Raw genomic sequence first — 14,513 nt, 5'->3', positions numbered from 1 at the left:
AACCCAGTTTAACCCAGGGTACAACCCAAACCGGCGTTGTTCCAAATCAAACTCAACCCCAAACGGAAACCCGAACCCCGATTCCAGGGTCTAACCAGAGTCAAACCACCATTGAAAGTCAAGGATCAGTTCAAGGACCAGCAGCAACACAAGCCACAACCCCAACCCCGTCAACGACCCCGGCTCCGACTACAAGTCACCATCACCACCATGGATTTTTCCGTCATTTGAGCAGTAGTAAGAGAAAGAAAGAACGTCAACAACAACAACAAATTCAACAACAACAAATCCAGCAAAGACAATTACAATTACAACAACAAAGACAGCAGCAACTACAGTTACAAAGAGAAAAAGAAGCAGAAAAAAATCAAGGTAAAGATTTAAGTGCTGCAGAAATTCACCGTCAAAATCTCGAACACATGGAAAGAAATAGTGCAACGGGAGAAGAACTCGGAGAAGGACAGACTGGACAAAATTCCGATCTCGAAGGAGGTAATAGTAGTACTGGAGGAAGTGCTAGTGTCTCCAATAATATAATCAATAATCTACAACAACAAGAACAGCAAAACCATGGGGACGAATCGCTGATTGATTCCAACAGATTAGGTAGAATAAAGTCAAGTACCAGTTCAAATTCCATCAACAGCAGCAATACCTTAGCCACTAATAACAAGAAAAAACATGGAATTTTTGGAATTAAGAAAAGTCCACCAATTTAATAATAAAAGTATAATTAGCATAATTTTTTTTTTAAAAAAAGAAAGACAAAAATACATTATTTATTTGTTTCTTACAATGTAGTGATACGTAATTGGTCACCAAGCTGGATTATCCCTAGCCAGTATTTTCGATCTAGTCCTGTAGATTAACAGGGAATTTTGATTCAAGCAATTATGAACAGAATGAAATGGACCGAAGACGCCCCACCAAAAGAAATACCGACTAAGCATGACGTATCGTTTTATTTTCCTAGGGGGTATAGGAGGCCAGGGGGAGGAGGAGGAGTATCTACAGATTAGGAAACAAGAATTATATTGCTTGATAATAGAACAACAACCAAAAAGAAAAAAAAAAAAGCCCCAATAAGGCAACTTCCGTCCAGTGACAGCCCTAAAGCTAGCCATTCTTAGACTACCTGGCCATGGGGTTATTTAGCGAAGAAGCAAGGACAAAACACCTCTCCGGGCGTGATAAAACAACCCTTTGCAGCATCAAACCACTCGCAATTCGGTTCGCCATACCAGTAAATTGTTAGAAAAGTAAGACACAGGCTGTACAAAAACAATATTTTAGACCCAATAAGTCACTCTACGTATGTTTCACGCAATGACTCTAGCAAATACCAATTCTAGAGTTGACCTGGCAAGTAAGAACCAAAGCACCCCGATACATGCCGGTTTCTGTTGAAGTCCGAGGGGCAGCCCAGCTGCAACTGTTAGCACTCAAACCACCTCCACCAGAAGCAGTAAGTGAACAACTTCCCGGTCGATCAGTGTCCCCAGAAGACCCCTCCATCACCGGTGCTGCAACCGAATGATACAGCAAGGAAGCTGCACCATTATGTCATAGGGCCATCACGATAAAACCACGCAAGTTGCTATCAGTTGGGAAATGTAGTCTTATCTAGCAAAGCTACGATGTGTGCAGGAAATTTGCAACCTTAGTCTGAATTTATTTCCATTTTTTTTTTGTTTTGTATATGATCTAGCCCTGGGGCAGCCTATGAACAATCCACAAGAAAGGGTAAAACACATGCAGTTATTCTGAGACATTGGTAGAGGAAGCTTCTGATATATAAATGGACCTGATTTTCTGAACAATTCAGTTTTTTTTCGGTTTAGATAATATTGACTTAGATAAATACATACATATAGATTAGAATTGCAAAATGTCTGCTGCTTTACAAATGAACAAAGATTTGATTGACTTGGGTAAAGGGGTTAAAATCCCAGCCATTGGTTTGGGTACCTATAAGGCTACTGCCAAGGGCGAAGCCTATAACTCGGTGAAGGTTGCATTGAAGAATGGATATAGACACATCGACACTGCTGCTAGATATAGAAACGAGGAAGAGATTGGTATGGCCATTAAGGACTCTGGAGTTCCTCGTGAAGAAATTTTCATTACCACCAAGTTGTGGAATGCCGATCACAAGATTGTTCCTCAAGCCTTGGATACCTCGTTGCAAAAATTGGGAGTTGACTATGTTGACTTGTACTTGTTACACTGGCCCATTTCCTTGGATCCAGAACACGAAGGTGAACGTTACAGTGACTGGAACTACATTGACACTTATAAAGAGTTACAAAAATTGATGAAGACTGGTAAAGTTCGTGCCATTGGTGTTTCGAACTGTACCAAGACTCAATTGGACAAATTATTGAGTGACAAGGATGTCAGTATCAAGCCGGTTGTCAATCAAATTGAGGCCCATCCTCTTTTGACCCAGCCAGCTTTGTTTGACTACTGTAAATCCAAAGATATTAAGATTGAAGCTTATTCTCCATTGGGTTCATGCAACTCTCCATTATTCAAGAATCCAACCATTGTTGAATTGGCCAAATCAAACAATGTCGAGCCTGCTCAAATATTGGTTTCTTGGGCTATCCAAAGAGGGACTGTTGTTTTGCCCAAATCTTCTACTGCTGCTAGAATTGTCTCTAACTTGAAGACTATTAAATTGCCCGACGAAGATTTTGAAACTTTGAATACTTTGAGTGAAAAGGACGGGGTTGTTAGAACCTTTGATCCTGACTGGGCTGATTTTACCGAATAAGCTCATTGATGTATGATTTGAACTTATGATTTTGATATTAATGATTTTGATTCTTTTGATTCTTGTTTTAACTGATTGGTGCTAGCACCGATTGGGTTATTTTTTGGTGAACTTAGATTATGTACATGCAATAAAATGTTTATACTATTAACTATTTACTGTAACTTCTGTAACTTTCCATCAACTATTTAATCAATCAACTGCTAGTGTAACTCATCCACTTGTAACTGATCTGCCTACTGTCAATACTAAGGTCTGTGGAGTCTCGGATTTTAACATGAGGAGAGACTTATTGTTATTGCAACAAACAGTTAAATTGCAAATGCAACTTTCGAGGGTTGCAAATGTGTGGCCGCTAATTAAGCAACTTTTGCTCCTCCGACCGGAATTCCTGTGACAGCAGCGAAAAGCCTCACCCACCGCAACCACAGTCGGATTTCTGACCCACCGTGCCCCGGATATCAAATTTTTCGAGTCTTTTCTAATAGCAAATCACAAAACTTGTCTGATTTGATATAAAAGGGATGCTTTCGCCCCTGTCACTTGGTCAATTGGGTATACATCGATTAATACACTATCAATTGATATTTAAAATTTTAATATTAAGCAAAAAATGGCTAGTTTACAAGTTAATTCTGATGTTTTCACCTTAAATGATGGTTCTAAAATCCCAGCTATTGGTTTGGGTACTTGGAGAGCGGATAAAAAGGGTGAAGCTTATCAATCTGTTCTTGTTGCTTTAAAGAATGGTTATAGACACATTGATACTGCTAAGATTTATGGTAATGAAGATGAAGTTGGACAAGCCATTATTGATTCTGGGGTTCCAAGAAAGGAAATTTACGTTACCACCAAATTGTGGAACACTGATCATAAAAATGCTGCTGCTGCCTTGGATAAATCATTAGAATTATTACAATTGGATTATGTTGATTTATACTTGGTTCACTGGCCAGCTCCAGTTGACGAAAATGAAAAACCATTGAGTAACTGGACTCCAAATGATAGTTATAAAGAAATTGTCAAATTACTTGATACCGGTAAAGTTAAGAGTGTTGGTATTTCAAATTATAACCTTGAACAAACCAAGGCTGTCTTGGAAGATCCTTCAATTAAAGTTAAACCAGTTGTTAACCAAATTGAAGCCCATCCTTTATTGACTCAACCAGAATTGTACGACTACTTATACAAGAATGATATTTATATCGAAGCTTACTCTCCTTTGGGTTCTGTTGACTCTCCATTGTTAACTAACCCAACTGTCGTTGAAATTGGTAAGAAACATAATGCTAATGCTGGTCAAGTTTTGGTTTCTTGGGCCGTTCAAAGAAAAACTATTGTTTTACCAAAATCGGTTACTGAATCAAGAATTATTGGTAACTTGAAGACTTTCAAATTACCTGAAGAAGATTTTGAAATTTTGAATCAATTAGAAAAGAAAGATGGTACTCATAGAACCAACTTGTTCAAAGGTGTCTTTGACAGTCACTCTGCTTAATTCTTCTAGAGATAGTTTAATAAATGCTTGATTTATGTATTTTTTTGTAAGTCTGTAACGTATATTAATATAAACTAATCTTTAATACTTCTTAACATTTCTAATCCTTTTAATAATTCGTCTTCAGCAGTATTTAAGTCTTCGTAATTAAGTGCCGATATGGCAAACTTAGCATGTTTTTGAATTTTAGCAATATGATCGGTTTTATCAATGATTTGACTCAAGTTTTCCTTTGTTATATGTTGGGAATGTGAAAGTGTTGGTTGAGCCTTGGCCGCTGGTGGAACAGAAGCTGCAGACGATTTCCTACTATTGCCAGGTGGGTAGACCTGGATCGATGAATTTTTATTGATGTGACTCAAATCATCATCTGGAAGAAATTTTGGTGCTCCAGGTAATTTAACGTCAGAATCCTCTTCAATTTTAGCGTCATCTGACTCAGGTAAGAAATGTGGTGCTCCAGGCAAGTTTAAATCGTTCCCATTTGGTGCTGGTTTCGATTCTTCATCAATAAAACTTGGAGTTTTAGGTAAGCCCAATTCGTCATCTTCATCCTTTGGTAAGCTCAGACCGTCGTCTTCTGGTAAGTTCAGATCTTGCTCATCTATAAATGTAGGAGTTGCAGGCAATCCCAAGTCGTCATCTTTGACATCGTCACCAGGCTTACTGGTGTCTAGATTATTAAGTTCTCGTTCCAATTCGTCTTCTAACTCTTCATCATACAATTCTTCACTACTATGAAGTGGTATTTCATTTTTAATCAATCTGGATAACTGATACTTCGCAATCTTTATCTTCTCTTTAATAAATTTCTCAAATTCCTCGTTTGTTGGAGTCACTCCTCCCGTCAATTTTCCAAAATCAATCGCAGGATCATTTCCATTTTCTGTGAAGATGGTTAATAATGATAAAAACTGTATTGAAACTTTCAATTTCTGGGCCAATGCTATTTTGTTACCATCGTATTTTGAAACTAATTCTAAAGCACTATTGAAAATCTTAAAACCAAATGAAAAGACCGAATTTATTGATAATTGCTTATCATTCAATACTTTATTCAAAGATTCATCTTCTGTAGACTTCTTCATTGATTCAGTAAGATCAAGTAACTTGATCGTGAAAGATTCACATTCACCACCTTTCAAATGCAACTTATTATTCAATATATACTCAAGCACATATATCTTACAATAATAACTGACAATTGGATTAACTGATTCCAACTCGTTTGACCTAGTTATAAAAGGCACTATGGTTTTGTCCGACTTGAATTCTTCGGGAATTGTATCTAATGATTCACTCATGGCACTGACTATGTTATCTTCACCCGTAATCTACTTCTAGTGTTCTCTCCTGCCTTGCTTCTATTAGTTTGTCTTGCGGGATAAATCGAGAAAAACACCCATACACCTACAATATTCAATCAAAAACGAATAAATATAAAGACTATGTACAGAAACTAAAGGTAATGAGTAATGAATTAATGCAAGTCAGGCATTCTTAAAATCTCTCTTTCTTCATTTTGAGCAGTTTTTTGTAAAAGAGCCAATATTTTTGAGTTCTTCCATTTTTCTGGTAATGGAGTAACGTCGTAGTTTTTGGTAGCCCAATAGTAGATATCCCAGTCTGGTTCGTCCAACAACTTATCGTACTCGTCGAGTTCTTCGTCGCTAAAGGTATTCAAGTACTTTTTAGCAAATCTACTCAATAGTAAATCACTTTCTAAAATCCCTCTTTTTCTGGATTGGTATACCAATCTAGCTCTTTTCACGTCGATAGTTTCTCCAGTTCTTTGAATTGGCTCGATTTTCATGGTAATACCTTCATTATAAACCGGATTTTGCGGCTTTCCATGGTTAAGCAAGCTTCTGCTACACACGGAAAAGCCTCTCTTGGATACTATGTTCTTCAACATCATGTCTTTACTGATTTGGAATAAAGATGGCTTCGTTAAAGGGTATAAAGAAAGCAAAACAAAAAAAAAAAAAAAAAGAACGTGAAGAATAGTCGTTTACGTACCAACTTGTGATACTAGAGGTTTTGCAAACTCACCAACACTCTGTTCTTGTTGTTTATCAAGGAAGTAGTTGATAAGTGATAAAGAGACCTTGATCGTACAACGAGATAAGGTTCGGGACGATCAGCATAGACACAGAGAAAAGAGAATGGGTAAAGCAGTTTCCAAGTTATCAAAAGATGATCTTAACCAACTTCGTCAAAAGACGTACTTTGATAAAAGGGAATTACAACAATGGTATAAAGGGTTTTTAAGAGATTGTCCGTCTGGTCAATTGTCAGAGGAAGAGTTTTCTAAAGTTTTCAAACAGTTTTTCCCATTTGGGGATCCTACCGATTACTGTCATTATTTGTTTAAGTTGTTTGATACCGATAATTCAAAATATATTGATTTCAAAGAATTCATAATAGCCTTATCAATTACCAGTAGAGGGGATATAGATCAGAAGTTAGAGTGGAGCTTTAGGCTCTACGATTTGGATAAGAGTGGTAAAGTTGGGTATGCTAATGTTTTAAGGGTGATTCAGGCAATTTACAAAATGATTGGTCCAATGGTTCAGCTTCCAGAAGACGAAAAAGATCCCGAATTGAGGGCAGCTAAACTCTTCAAGCAATTAGAGAAGGATCCTAGTGTTGATTATCTTGAGTTTGACGATTTTAAGCGTTTGGCTCAAATTGACCCCTCATTGGTTAATTCTTTATCTGCTTATGATGGCCTTGTTTAGCATAATCTCCCTTTACATGTTTCCTTCGAATTTAGTTCTTCTAACGTCATCTTTATGCTATGATATTTGTATAGTAGTAAAAATAGTTTTATTCTAATTGATCTTTTTCTTTTGTCTCTAATTAATTGCATTTTTCTATGGTAAACTACATTGAATCTTAAAGATTACTTGTAAATTATTATAAAATTAATACAACCGAGCGAATGATCGCCTGGGATAAAAAAAATTAGAAATGAAGGCCAAATATCGTATTATCAAGGTTCCTTCTTGATAAGATATATAATTTAAAATAACAAGAGCGAAGTAAAATTCTTTTATGACGGGATTAGAAAAACAAATGCTATACGCTACTGTTGACTCTCGACAGCTTCTAATAAGCCATCCAACAACTCATCAACTTCATTTATATCAACTCCTGTACAAAAACTAACAACTTTCTTGAATTTCGATGTGAGTTCTGAGTAGTCCGATAAACCATTCAATTCGCTTTGTAATTTTTTATTAACTTCTTCATAAGCTTTAGTTCTTGCCTTTAAAGTTGAGAGTGAAGGTAATGCATTGGTCAAGTTTGAATCATTTACCAACGAGTTTATATCAATTTCTTCATTATTAATCAATTTTTCATATATTGGTTCGATTATGAAAGTTTCGTCAGCGTTAAATTTTTCATCCTTCTCCAAATCTTCATCTTCGGATAAATATTTCTTCAATTGTTGACATTTATCATTTATATTTGTCATTTGTAATTTTAAATTATCTAAATCTGATAATTTTTCAATAATTTTTTTCGTCATATATCTATTATTAGCAGTCATTAAGGTTGAATCATGTAATTGTTTGTTCAATTTAACAACTTGTTTTTTCTTTGTATTTATAATATTTTCATATTCTGCATTAGTATTCGATAATAAGTCTTGAATACTTTGAAAGATCTTATTTGAAAGCAAATCAGATTTATTATCGGTAACGGGTCTGGGAGTGTTACTTATTAAATCATCAACTAAATCTTCTTGAAAATTTTTTGAATCATTAATATTAAAATCATCAACTTCATCTCTTTTCTTCAAAAACTCAACACTGGTTTGAACCAAATTAGTAATATAATCATCTTCGTCAGAATTTTCATTATTTAAAAGTTCTGACACAATTTTAAAATCAATTGGTTTAACATTCATTTTATTTGTAAGGTTAACATCAGCATTTAGTTTTAATAAGATATTTACTAACCATTTTGACTCTTGTTCAGCGGCTAAATGTAAAGCAGTATTACCATCAACTTTATCTTGAAGGTTGATTATTTGATTACATAAATTGAATAGATTTTGATGATTAGTTGATGAGTTAACAATCTCATTACTTTCATTCTTAATTGAAATAAATGAAGATGAAATCCACTCCAATATCTTTGTTAAGTAATATTTCGTACTTTCAAAATTCTTTTTTGGTTGAATTACTAAATGATGTAAGAAAGATCTTCTGTTATGATCCAATAACCATAAATTTGGCCATAACCAATTATTTAATAATTCTGGGAAATTACCATTTTCTTTTGAATTTGTTACTTGAATTGCTGATATTAAAGGAGATTCACCATTTGAATCACCTCTAATTGGTGAAGAAATACAAAGTTTAATAAAACTAGAAACCAATTCCAAGGAACCTAAAGTAGCAGCAAAATGTAATGCGGTTTTACCAGAATCATCTAGTGGTACATCAGTTATTGTTATTTGATCAAAAGGATGGGAATGTTCATTTAAAATAGGTTGAAAAATTGTTTTGATATTCTTAAAAGTAATTTTAGGATTATTGAACACTTCACCGAATTTCAGTTTAATTTGATTAATTATTTCTTCCTTTTCGTTATTAACAATCGGAGGTAAAGTGAAAGGATGATTAACATTCGATTTGAATATCTTTTGTAAATTAATTTCAGTAGTTTTATCTAAACCGTCATTAGAAATTTGTTTATTTAATTTTTGTTTCTTGGTGGGGGATCCCATCAAGCTTGCATTTGCAGAATCATTATTAGACTCCTCTTCAAAAGGCCCTCTTTTCTGTTGACCTAAAGAGTTAATTCTTGGGAATGATTCGAAATCATGTACGTCAATTAAGAATAATTTTTTAACATATTCATATAAATCAAATTTTAAAGCTAAATTAACTGATTTATCATAAGGGATCCATAACCCTTTAATTTCTTCAACTTTATGATTGGTGAAATCATCATATTTTGATAACGCTTTCTTATAAGTATTATCAGATTTAGACGAAGTATACTGAGAATTAGTTAAAATTTCATTCTTCAAGAAATTATCAACTTGAGATTCGTTAAAAAATCCCGTTTTCACAAGAATATGCAATAATTGTGATATATTGACATATGAATCTTGAACACGTCTCAATATGATAACTGATTGATCTAGTGGCATGGTCGATCCTTTATTCAATCCCAAGGATGACTTTTTCCATGTCAATGTTAACTGGAAGAATTTCTGGCCCGAATAAATGACCGAGTTAACCGATGCGGATAACGATGAATTCAAGTGAGTATCACCTAACCTATTCAGTATCGAATTAGCAGTGACATCACCTATCTGTAATGGAGATTCCATGATTATCTTTCTGTATTTAATCAATGAAAAACGAAAGATTTTCTTAAATAAATAATAATAATATAATTAATACTTGGGTACGCGTTATAACGGGTTATAATGGATCTTCTAATCAATGTTTCCAACAGAGTAACCTCACAATTGCCGGTGTTGTATTCTACTTATTATTCTCTTTCGTCTGTACAAACAAGTAGTCAAGTTGAACCCTGAATGTTTGGAAAGTTTAAACTGAAAATTTTAAACCTAGACGTGACTGGGAATCAATCCAACCTTCAATATCTCTTGATGCGAATAATATCAAAACTAACCAGTTCCTAAATATCCGGAAACCCTTTCCCTATCTCTTCAAAACCTTCTGAAACAGCTTCTGACTGGGAATAACTAGTTGCCCTTTGAACAATTCTCTTCTCGTAGTGCTTTTCTTTCAGTATTATATTGTTGAACTTTTTTGTGTGTGCTGAGCCAAAAAGGTTTCTGGTGAACTTTCCTATCTAAGTGATATTTTAGGGCGCGTCGGGTGCACGGGTGTTTATGCTAAATGGTGCACGGAGGTATACCGATTTGCAAAAAGAACAAACAAAAAGGAGAAGAGCATCGAGTCAGCGGTAAGAACCACAGCAAGAACCCCAGAGGAAATGGACTATTCGGACAGGGTGAATGCTAAGAAAGGAGGTGGTGGTGTGGCCGATACGCAGGAAACCAATGTCCACACCAAAAGGAGATTGAAAGAGTTGCTTACGTCTGAAGTGTTGGATTTGGAGAACGATCCGTATGTTTTCAGAAACCATCTCGGACTATTGGAATGCCGTCTTTGCTTGACGACCCATACTAATGAGTCGTCCTACATATCACACTTGGGGGGCCGGAAGCATACCCTGAATTTAGAAAGACGGAGAATCTTGGATGAAAAATATAATCGTAAGAACAACGCCAATGGCCAGAGAGCCGATGGGGGTGGAGTCAATGGGATTACAATCAATAACATTGTTAAAAGGACATGGAACAAGATTGGAAGACCGTCGTATAAGATCACCAAGGTACGTGATCCCACGAGTCTTCAGATGGGGGTGCTTATCAACGTGAAGTATCCAAGCATCACCACCAAGGAACCATTATTTCTCATTATGTCTTACTATGAGTTGTCTGCGTCCAATCAAACCCAATCTGCCGAGTATTTTCAATCTTTCAAGAATGAAGAAGATGAAGACGGCGGACTAGATCCAAAGCAATGGCAGTACGTTGTTTTCTCCGCCCAGCCGTACGAGAACATTGCCATTGCCATCCCTGTTGATAAAGAGATCGATCGGCCTGCCGAATCAGACGAGATGACCAAGAGCTATTGGTGGTTCTGGGACGAAGATACAAAAGAGTTCTTCTTGCAGCTTTTATTCAAGTAGTCCGAAGGAAAGCTCCGTACCTCGGCTTTTTGATACGAAATCATATGGTGTGCGATAGAAGGCAATTTTTTTTTTCAATTTGGTCTTCCAATAGAACCACCTAGAATATTAGTATTGAAAATATACAGCATCACCACCAAGAATCTTTCAACACCTTTTCAGATAGCATAGCAGTCCCCAGGGAGAAGTAGCCTTATTGGAATTTAGTGCAAAATTATTTCATCTATATCCCGGTATCAATTATCAAGTAACAATCATTAATGGGACAAGATCAACGAGATGAACAAAGCTTTTTCTTACAAAAATGTGAAGAAGCATATCACTTAGTGACTCAGTATTTAAATGATGAACTTCCTTGGGGGGTTGTGCCGCAAAGACGTAATGGATATAAATATAATGCAGATTTACGAAATCAAGTTAAAAGTAAAATTCTTCAAACAATGGATGTTTTGGGTACTGCAATTGATAGACATGGTTTGGAAGAAATAGCTATATCCTATAATGGTGGTAAGGATTGTCTAGTAATGTTGGTTATTCTACTAGCAACAATCCACTCTAAATTTTCATCGAACGCATTTACAAACCCTTCGATAAATTTACTTCCCCATGATTATAGATTAGACTCAATCTACATTAATTCTGAATTGCCTTTTAAAGAGTTATCAAATTTTATAGAAAAATCAACTCATGATTATCATCTAAATCCAATCATTATAAAAATGGATTTAAAAGATGGATTTGAATACTATTTGAATAAAATTAATCCCAAAGTTAAATCAATCATTGTTGGCGTACGATACTATGATCCTTACGGCTCTAAATTATCTTATGAACAAATGACTGACCATAATTGGCCATCTTTCCTAAGAATTCACCCAATTCTTCATTGGAATTATGTGGATATCTGGGATTTTTTGGTTGGTTGTAATCTAGATTATTGCTCAGTTTATGATCTAGGGTATACCAGTTTGGGTGGAGTTGAAAACACTCAACCGAATCCTTACTTAAAACAACCCGATAATACCTATTTACCAGCATATATGTTGGATGAGAACGCCGACGAACGAGAACGATTAGGTAGAGCTTAATAAGACATTTTTGCATTTCATATCATCACCATGGTTTTTATTCGATAAACTTTTTTTTTTTTGCTTTTTTTTTTTAGTATAGATATATATATACATATATATCTTATTTTTTTTTTGTCTCTTATAGGGTTGAAATACAGATTTATCAGAGTAACGTATGTTAGTAGTATAAATTGGTAAGATTGGTGTTAAAAATGAAGTTAAAAATGTAAACTATAGAGAGGATTATACAATAAAGAAGAATTGAAATTATATTAAATAGTAAACCCAACCGCAATTAAGAGAATCGTTGATTGTCATGCAAAACGTAAAAAATACAAGCACAGTTAAACTGTCTAAATCAAACTAGCTCTTCTTTGGCCTGATTTATTGGTGCCGGCACTGCTAACCAAGACTTGCTTGTAATAATCATCGCATAAAGGACCAACACCGATTTTACCAAGAGCATATTCTGCACTTGTGTGGTCAGGAGCTGGTGAAGATGCCTGGCTTCCTTGCTCTTGTAGTGTTAAAGCTTTGAGTTTAGCTTGCAATTCAACTTCTCGATGGTTATTTTCATCAATTAAATTTTGCAAATATTGTAAATATTCAACAGACTTGGTTAAAATTTGACCTTTATTTGGTTTTCCATCTTTTGTACCTGAATTCTTCATCGCTGCCGCTATAGCAGCATCATTATCATTTTCTGCTTCATTTTGAGTATTTTTCGTTTCTTGAGCAGATTCTTGGAAAAATTCAGCAGGTATTAAAGTCAATAACTCTTGAATTTTTTCATTAATGTTATCTCTTCTTTTACGTTCGTTTCCTTGGGTTTCATCTTCATCGTTATCTTCATTATCACTAGCGTTATTTGATTTCATTGGGATAATAGAATTCTTTCTTGACTGCGGTTTGGAAATGCCCCCAGAGGGTCCTCCTCCGCCTCCAAACGATTGCGACAACTGTTTCTTAATGTCCAATGATTTGCTTAAAACATCATTACTTGGCGACAGCTCTTTCTTTATCTTAATACTGGGGACATTCAACGAGTTTTGCTTCGAATAATCAGGCACAGGTGACACTGAATTGGATGTACCTGATACAGTATCCGAATTTGACGACTGTGCATTGGGACTCATATATGATTCTTTAAATCCTGAAAAGTCAGACATACTGGATTTTTCTTTTTAAACTGAATAAATTAGAAAAAGCAGATATATATATTCATGCTGGTATGTATTTACTGGACTTTTTTTTTTTTTTTGGGCAATAGCCCATACACTACCATTGCAAAAAACTAATTAGGGTAACGATAACGTTTGTATGAAAATATATACAGGGGTTCAATAAGTTATATAAATGGTTAGAAGAGGTTTCTTTTGAAGTCGTTATCAGCGGGGCCATCCAATTGGTCTTCCCTAACGAGAGAGCTGGCCAAATGCTGTATTTGGCGTTGGAGATTATTGGCCCTTGCATCATCTTCAATGGTCCAAATTGGAACTTTTATATCTGAATTTAACTCCAGATGTAGATTGTCATTTTTGCCTAGTTTTAAATTATAATAGTCGATAAGGATTTGTTTTACGATGTTAACGGTCATGAGATCACCTTCAAATCCGTTATTACGCATTTCAGTGAAAATCATTTCAATCCCATATAAGTTCGACTTACCAAAATAGATCCAGTAAGTTCTCAAAATTTCGTTATAGGTTTGTTGATTCACCATAATGGCGTAGAGTTCTAAGTCTTGTTTGATAAAGTTGAAAAGGTTGATTGTTAATTGGCCGTTATAAAAGTTATAACTCAAATTGTGCAAGATTTTGTTGAAGATTAACGGTAAAGTTATAACGTTAACTTTTGGAGAAGAGGCATTCTGTTCTATCGATTCTTTGTTATCATTAAGTATTTGTGAATGACGATGGTCGAATTCTTTATCGACAAATAAGGAATTCAAGTAAAGTTCGTTAAGTACTTGATCACTTAGCTCTTCATTTGTATCAGTTCCGTGTATTTCATACCATGTATTCAAAAGAGATCTTAAGAAATCAATTTGGCTAACAGGAGTTTTTAAATTGGTATCGATATGAGTGTAAACTGGTTGTAATGCAAGTTCCATGAATTCGAATATCTGCCTCTTCAATCCTTTAGACAGCAGGTGAAAATTAGTTTTATTAACTCTTAATGCTTGATCAACTTGTCTCTTTGTACTTTTCAAAGAATCTTGCATATTCCATAATACTTCATCTTCGATATTTTTATGCTCTGGCTCGGTTATATAAGTATTGAATATATTTTGGAGCAAGTTACGTTCTTCATTAATAAACTTATTTTTACGAGCATCTTCTTTAGATATATCATCAAGTTCATAAGTATTTTCATCATTCTTATCAATATCAATCTTTCTTAGATCTTGCTTTGGGGA

The 14,513-nt window shown here is 35.0% G+C and overlaps 10 protein-coding genes across 10 annotated transcripts; 5 read left to right on the top strand and 5 right to left on the bottom strand.

The window, feature by feature from the left end:
- Positions 1-1,835: 1,835 nt before the first annotated feature.
- HYPBUDRAFT_152271 (Aldo/keto reductase) lies at positions 1,836-2,905 on the top strand. The gene has a single exon (XM_020220929.1). It carries the CDS (start codon positions 1,889-1,891, stop codon positions 2,774-2,776), a length of 888 nt encoding a protein of 295 aa, XP_020078151.1. The 5' UTR covers positions 1,836-1,888; the 3' UTR covers positions 2,777-2,905.
- A 446-nt stretch (positions 2,906-3,351) lies between these two features.
- HYPBUDRAFT_152270 (Aldo/keto reductase) lies at positions 3,352-4,294 on the top strand. The gene has a single exon (XM_020220928.1). The coding sequence runs from the start codon at positions 3,390-3,392 to the stop codon at positions 4,272-4,274; it is 885 nt and encodes a 294-aa protein (XP_020078150.1). The 5' UTR covers positions 3,352-3,389; the 3' UTR covers positions 4,275-4,294.
- Positions 4,295-4,325: 31 nt separating this feature from the next.
- HYPBUDRAFT_194149 (uncharacterized protein) lies at positions 4,326-5,697 on the bottom strand. The gene has a single exon (XM_020222962.1). The coding sequence runs from the start codon at positions 5,576-5,578 to the stop codon at positions 4,349-4,351; it is 1,230 nt and encodes a 409-aa protein (XP_020078149.1). The 5' UTR covers positions 5,579-5,697; the 3' UTR covers positions 4,326-4,348.
- Positions 5,698-5,725: 28 nt separating this feature from the next.
- On the bottom strand, positions 5,726-6,224 carry HYPBUDRAFT_152269 (succinate dehydrogenase assembly factor). Its single transcript, XM_020220927.1, has one exon. The coding sequence runs from the start codon at positions 6,187-6,189 to the stop codon at positions 5,755-5,757; it is 435 nt and encodes a 144-aa protein (XP_020078148.1). The 5' UTR covers positions 6,190-6,224; the 3' UTR covers positions 5,726-5,754.
- A 119-nt stretch (positions 6,225-6,343) lies between these two features.
- HYPBUDRAFT_152268 (frequenin) lies at positions 6,344-7,084 on the top strand. Its single transcript, XM_020220926.1, has one exon. It carries the CDS (start codon positions 6,440-6,442, stop codon positions 7,013-7,015), a length of 576 nt encoding a protein of 191 aa, XP_020078147.1. The 5' UTR covers positions 6,344-6,439; the 3' UTR covers positions 7,016-7,084.
- A 169-nt stretch (positions 7,085-7,253) lies between these two features.
- SWI6 (transcriptional regulator) lies at positions 7,254-10,037 on the bottom strand. The gene has a single exon (XM_020219259.1). The coding sequence runs from the start codon at positions 9,625-9,627 to the stop codon at positions 7,363-7,365; it is 2,265 nt and encodes a 754-aa protein (XP_020078146.1). The 5' UTR covers positions 9,628-10,037; the 3' UTR covers positions 7,254-7,362.
- Positions 10,038-10,262: 225 nt separating this feature from the next.
- HYPBUDRAFT_105273 (uncharacterized protein) lies at positions 10,263-11,024 on the top strand (the record flags this gene model as incomplete). Its single annotated transcript, XM_020218401.1, has 1 exon — positions 10,263-11,024. One exon carries the CDS (start codon positions 10,263-10,265, stop codon positions 11,022-11,024), a length of 762 nt encoding a protein of 253 aa, XP_020078145.1.
- A 130-nt stretch (positions 11,025-11,154) lies between these two features.
- Positions 11,155-12,120, top strand: FAD1 (FMN adenylyltransferase). Its single transcript, XM_020222961.1, has one exon. The coding sequence runs from the start codon at positions 11,285-11,287 to the stop codon at positions 12,110-12,112; it is 828 nt and encodes a 275-aa protein (XP_020078144.1). The 5' UTR covers positions 11,155-11,284; the 3' UTR covers positions 12,113-12,120.
- Positions 12,121-12,271: 151 nt separating this feature from the next.
- Positions 12,272-13,288, bottom strand: RTG1 (Rtg1p). Its single transcript, XM_020220925.1, has one exon. The coding sequence runs from the start codon at positions 13,261-13,263 to the stop codon at positions 12,448-12,450; it is 816 nt and encodes a 271-aa protein (XP_020078143.1). The 5' UTR covers positions 13,264-13,288; the 3' UTR covers positions 12,272-12,447.
- Positions 13,289-13,397: 109 nt separating this feature from the next.
- Positions 13,398-13,865, bottom strand: HYPBUDRAFT_152264 (uncharacterized protein). The gene has a single exon (XM_020220924.1). The coding sequence runs from the start codon at positions 13,815-13,817 to the stop codon at positions 13,455-13,457; it is 363 nt and encodes a 120-aa protein (XP_020078142.1). The 5' UTR covers positions 13,818-13,865; the 3' UTR covers positions 13,398-13,454.
- Positions 13,866-14,513: the final 648 nt, after the last annotated feature.

This window comes from Hyphopichia burtonii (assembly GCF_001661395.1).
Source record: "Hyphopichia burtonii NRRL Y-1933 unplaced genomic scaffold HYPBUscaffold_2, whole genome shotgun sequence".
In the NCBI taxonomy this organism is placed as follows: domain Eukaryota; kingdom Fungi; phylum Ascomycota; class Pichiomycetes; order Serinales; family Debaryomycetaceae; genus Hyphopichia; species Hyphopichia burtonii.
This window is presented reverse-complemented; position numbering and strand designations above follow the sequence as displayed.

Bases quoted from the DNA above. Each gene is read 5' to 3' on its own strand.
- HYPBUDRAFT_152271 (XM_020220929.1), top strand. From the start codon at position 1,889: ATGTCTGCTGCTTTACAAATGAACAAAGATTTGATTGACTTGGGTAAA.
- HYPBUDRAFT_152270 (XM_020220928.1), top strand. From the start codon at position 3,390: ATGGCTAGTTTACAAGTTAATTCTGATGTTTTCACCTTAAATGATGGT.
- HYPBUDRAFT_194149 (XM_020222962.1), bottom strand. From the start codon at position 5,578: ATGAGTGAATCATTAGATACAATTCCCGAAGAATTCAAGTCGGACAAA.
- HYPBUDRAFT_152269 (XM_020220927.1), bottom strand. From the start codon at position 6,189: ATGTTGAAGAACATAGTATCCAAGAGAGGCTTTTCCGTGTGTAGCAGA.
- HYPBUDRAFT_152268 (XM_020220926.1), top strand. From the start codon at position 6,440: ATGGGTAAAGCAGTTTCCAAGTTATCAAAAGATGATCTTAACCAACTT.
- SWI6 (XM_020219259.1), bottom strand. From the start codon at position 9,627: ATGGAATCTCCATTACAGATAGGTGATGTCACTGCTAATTCGATACTG.
- FAD1 (XM_020222961.1), top strand. From the start codon at position 11,285: ATGGGACAAGATCAACGAGATGAACAAAGCTTTTTCTTACAAAAATGT.
- RTG1 (XM_020220925.1), bottom strand. From the start codon at position 13,263: ATGTCTGACTTTTCAGGATTTAAAGAATCATATATGAGTCCCAATGCA.
- HYPBUDRAFT_152264 (XM_020220924.1), bottom strand. From the start codon at position 13,817: ATGGTGAATCAACAAACCTATAACGAAATTTTGAGAACTTACTGGATC.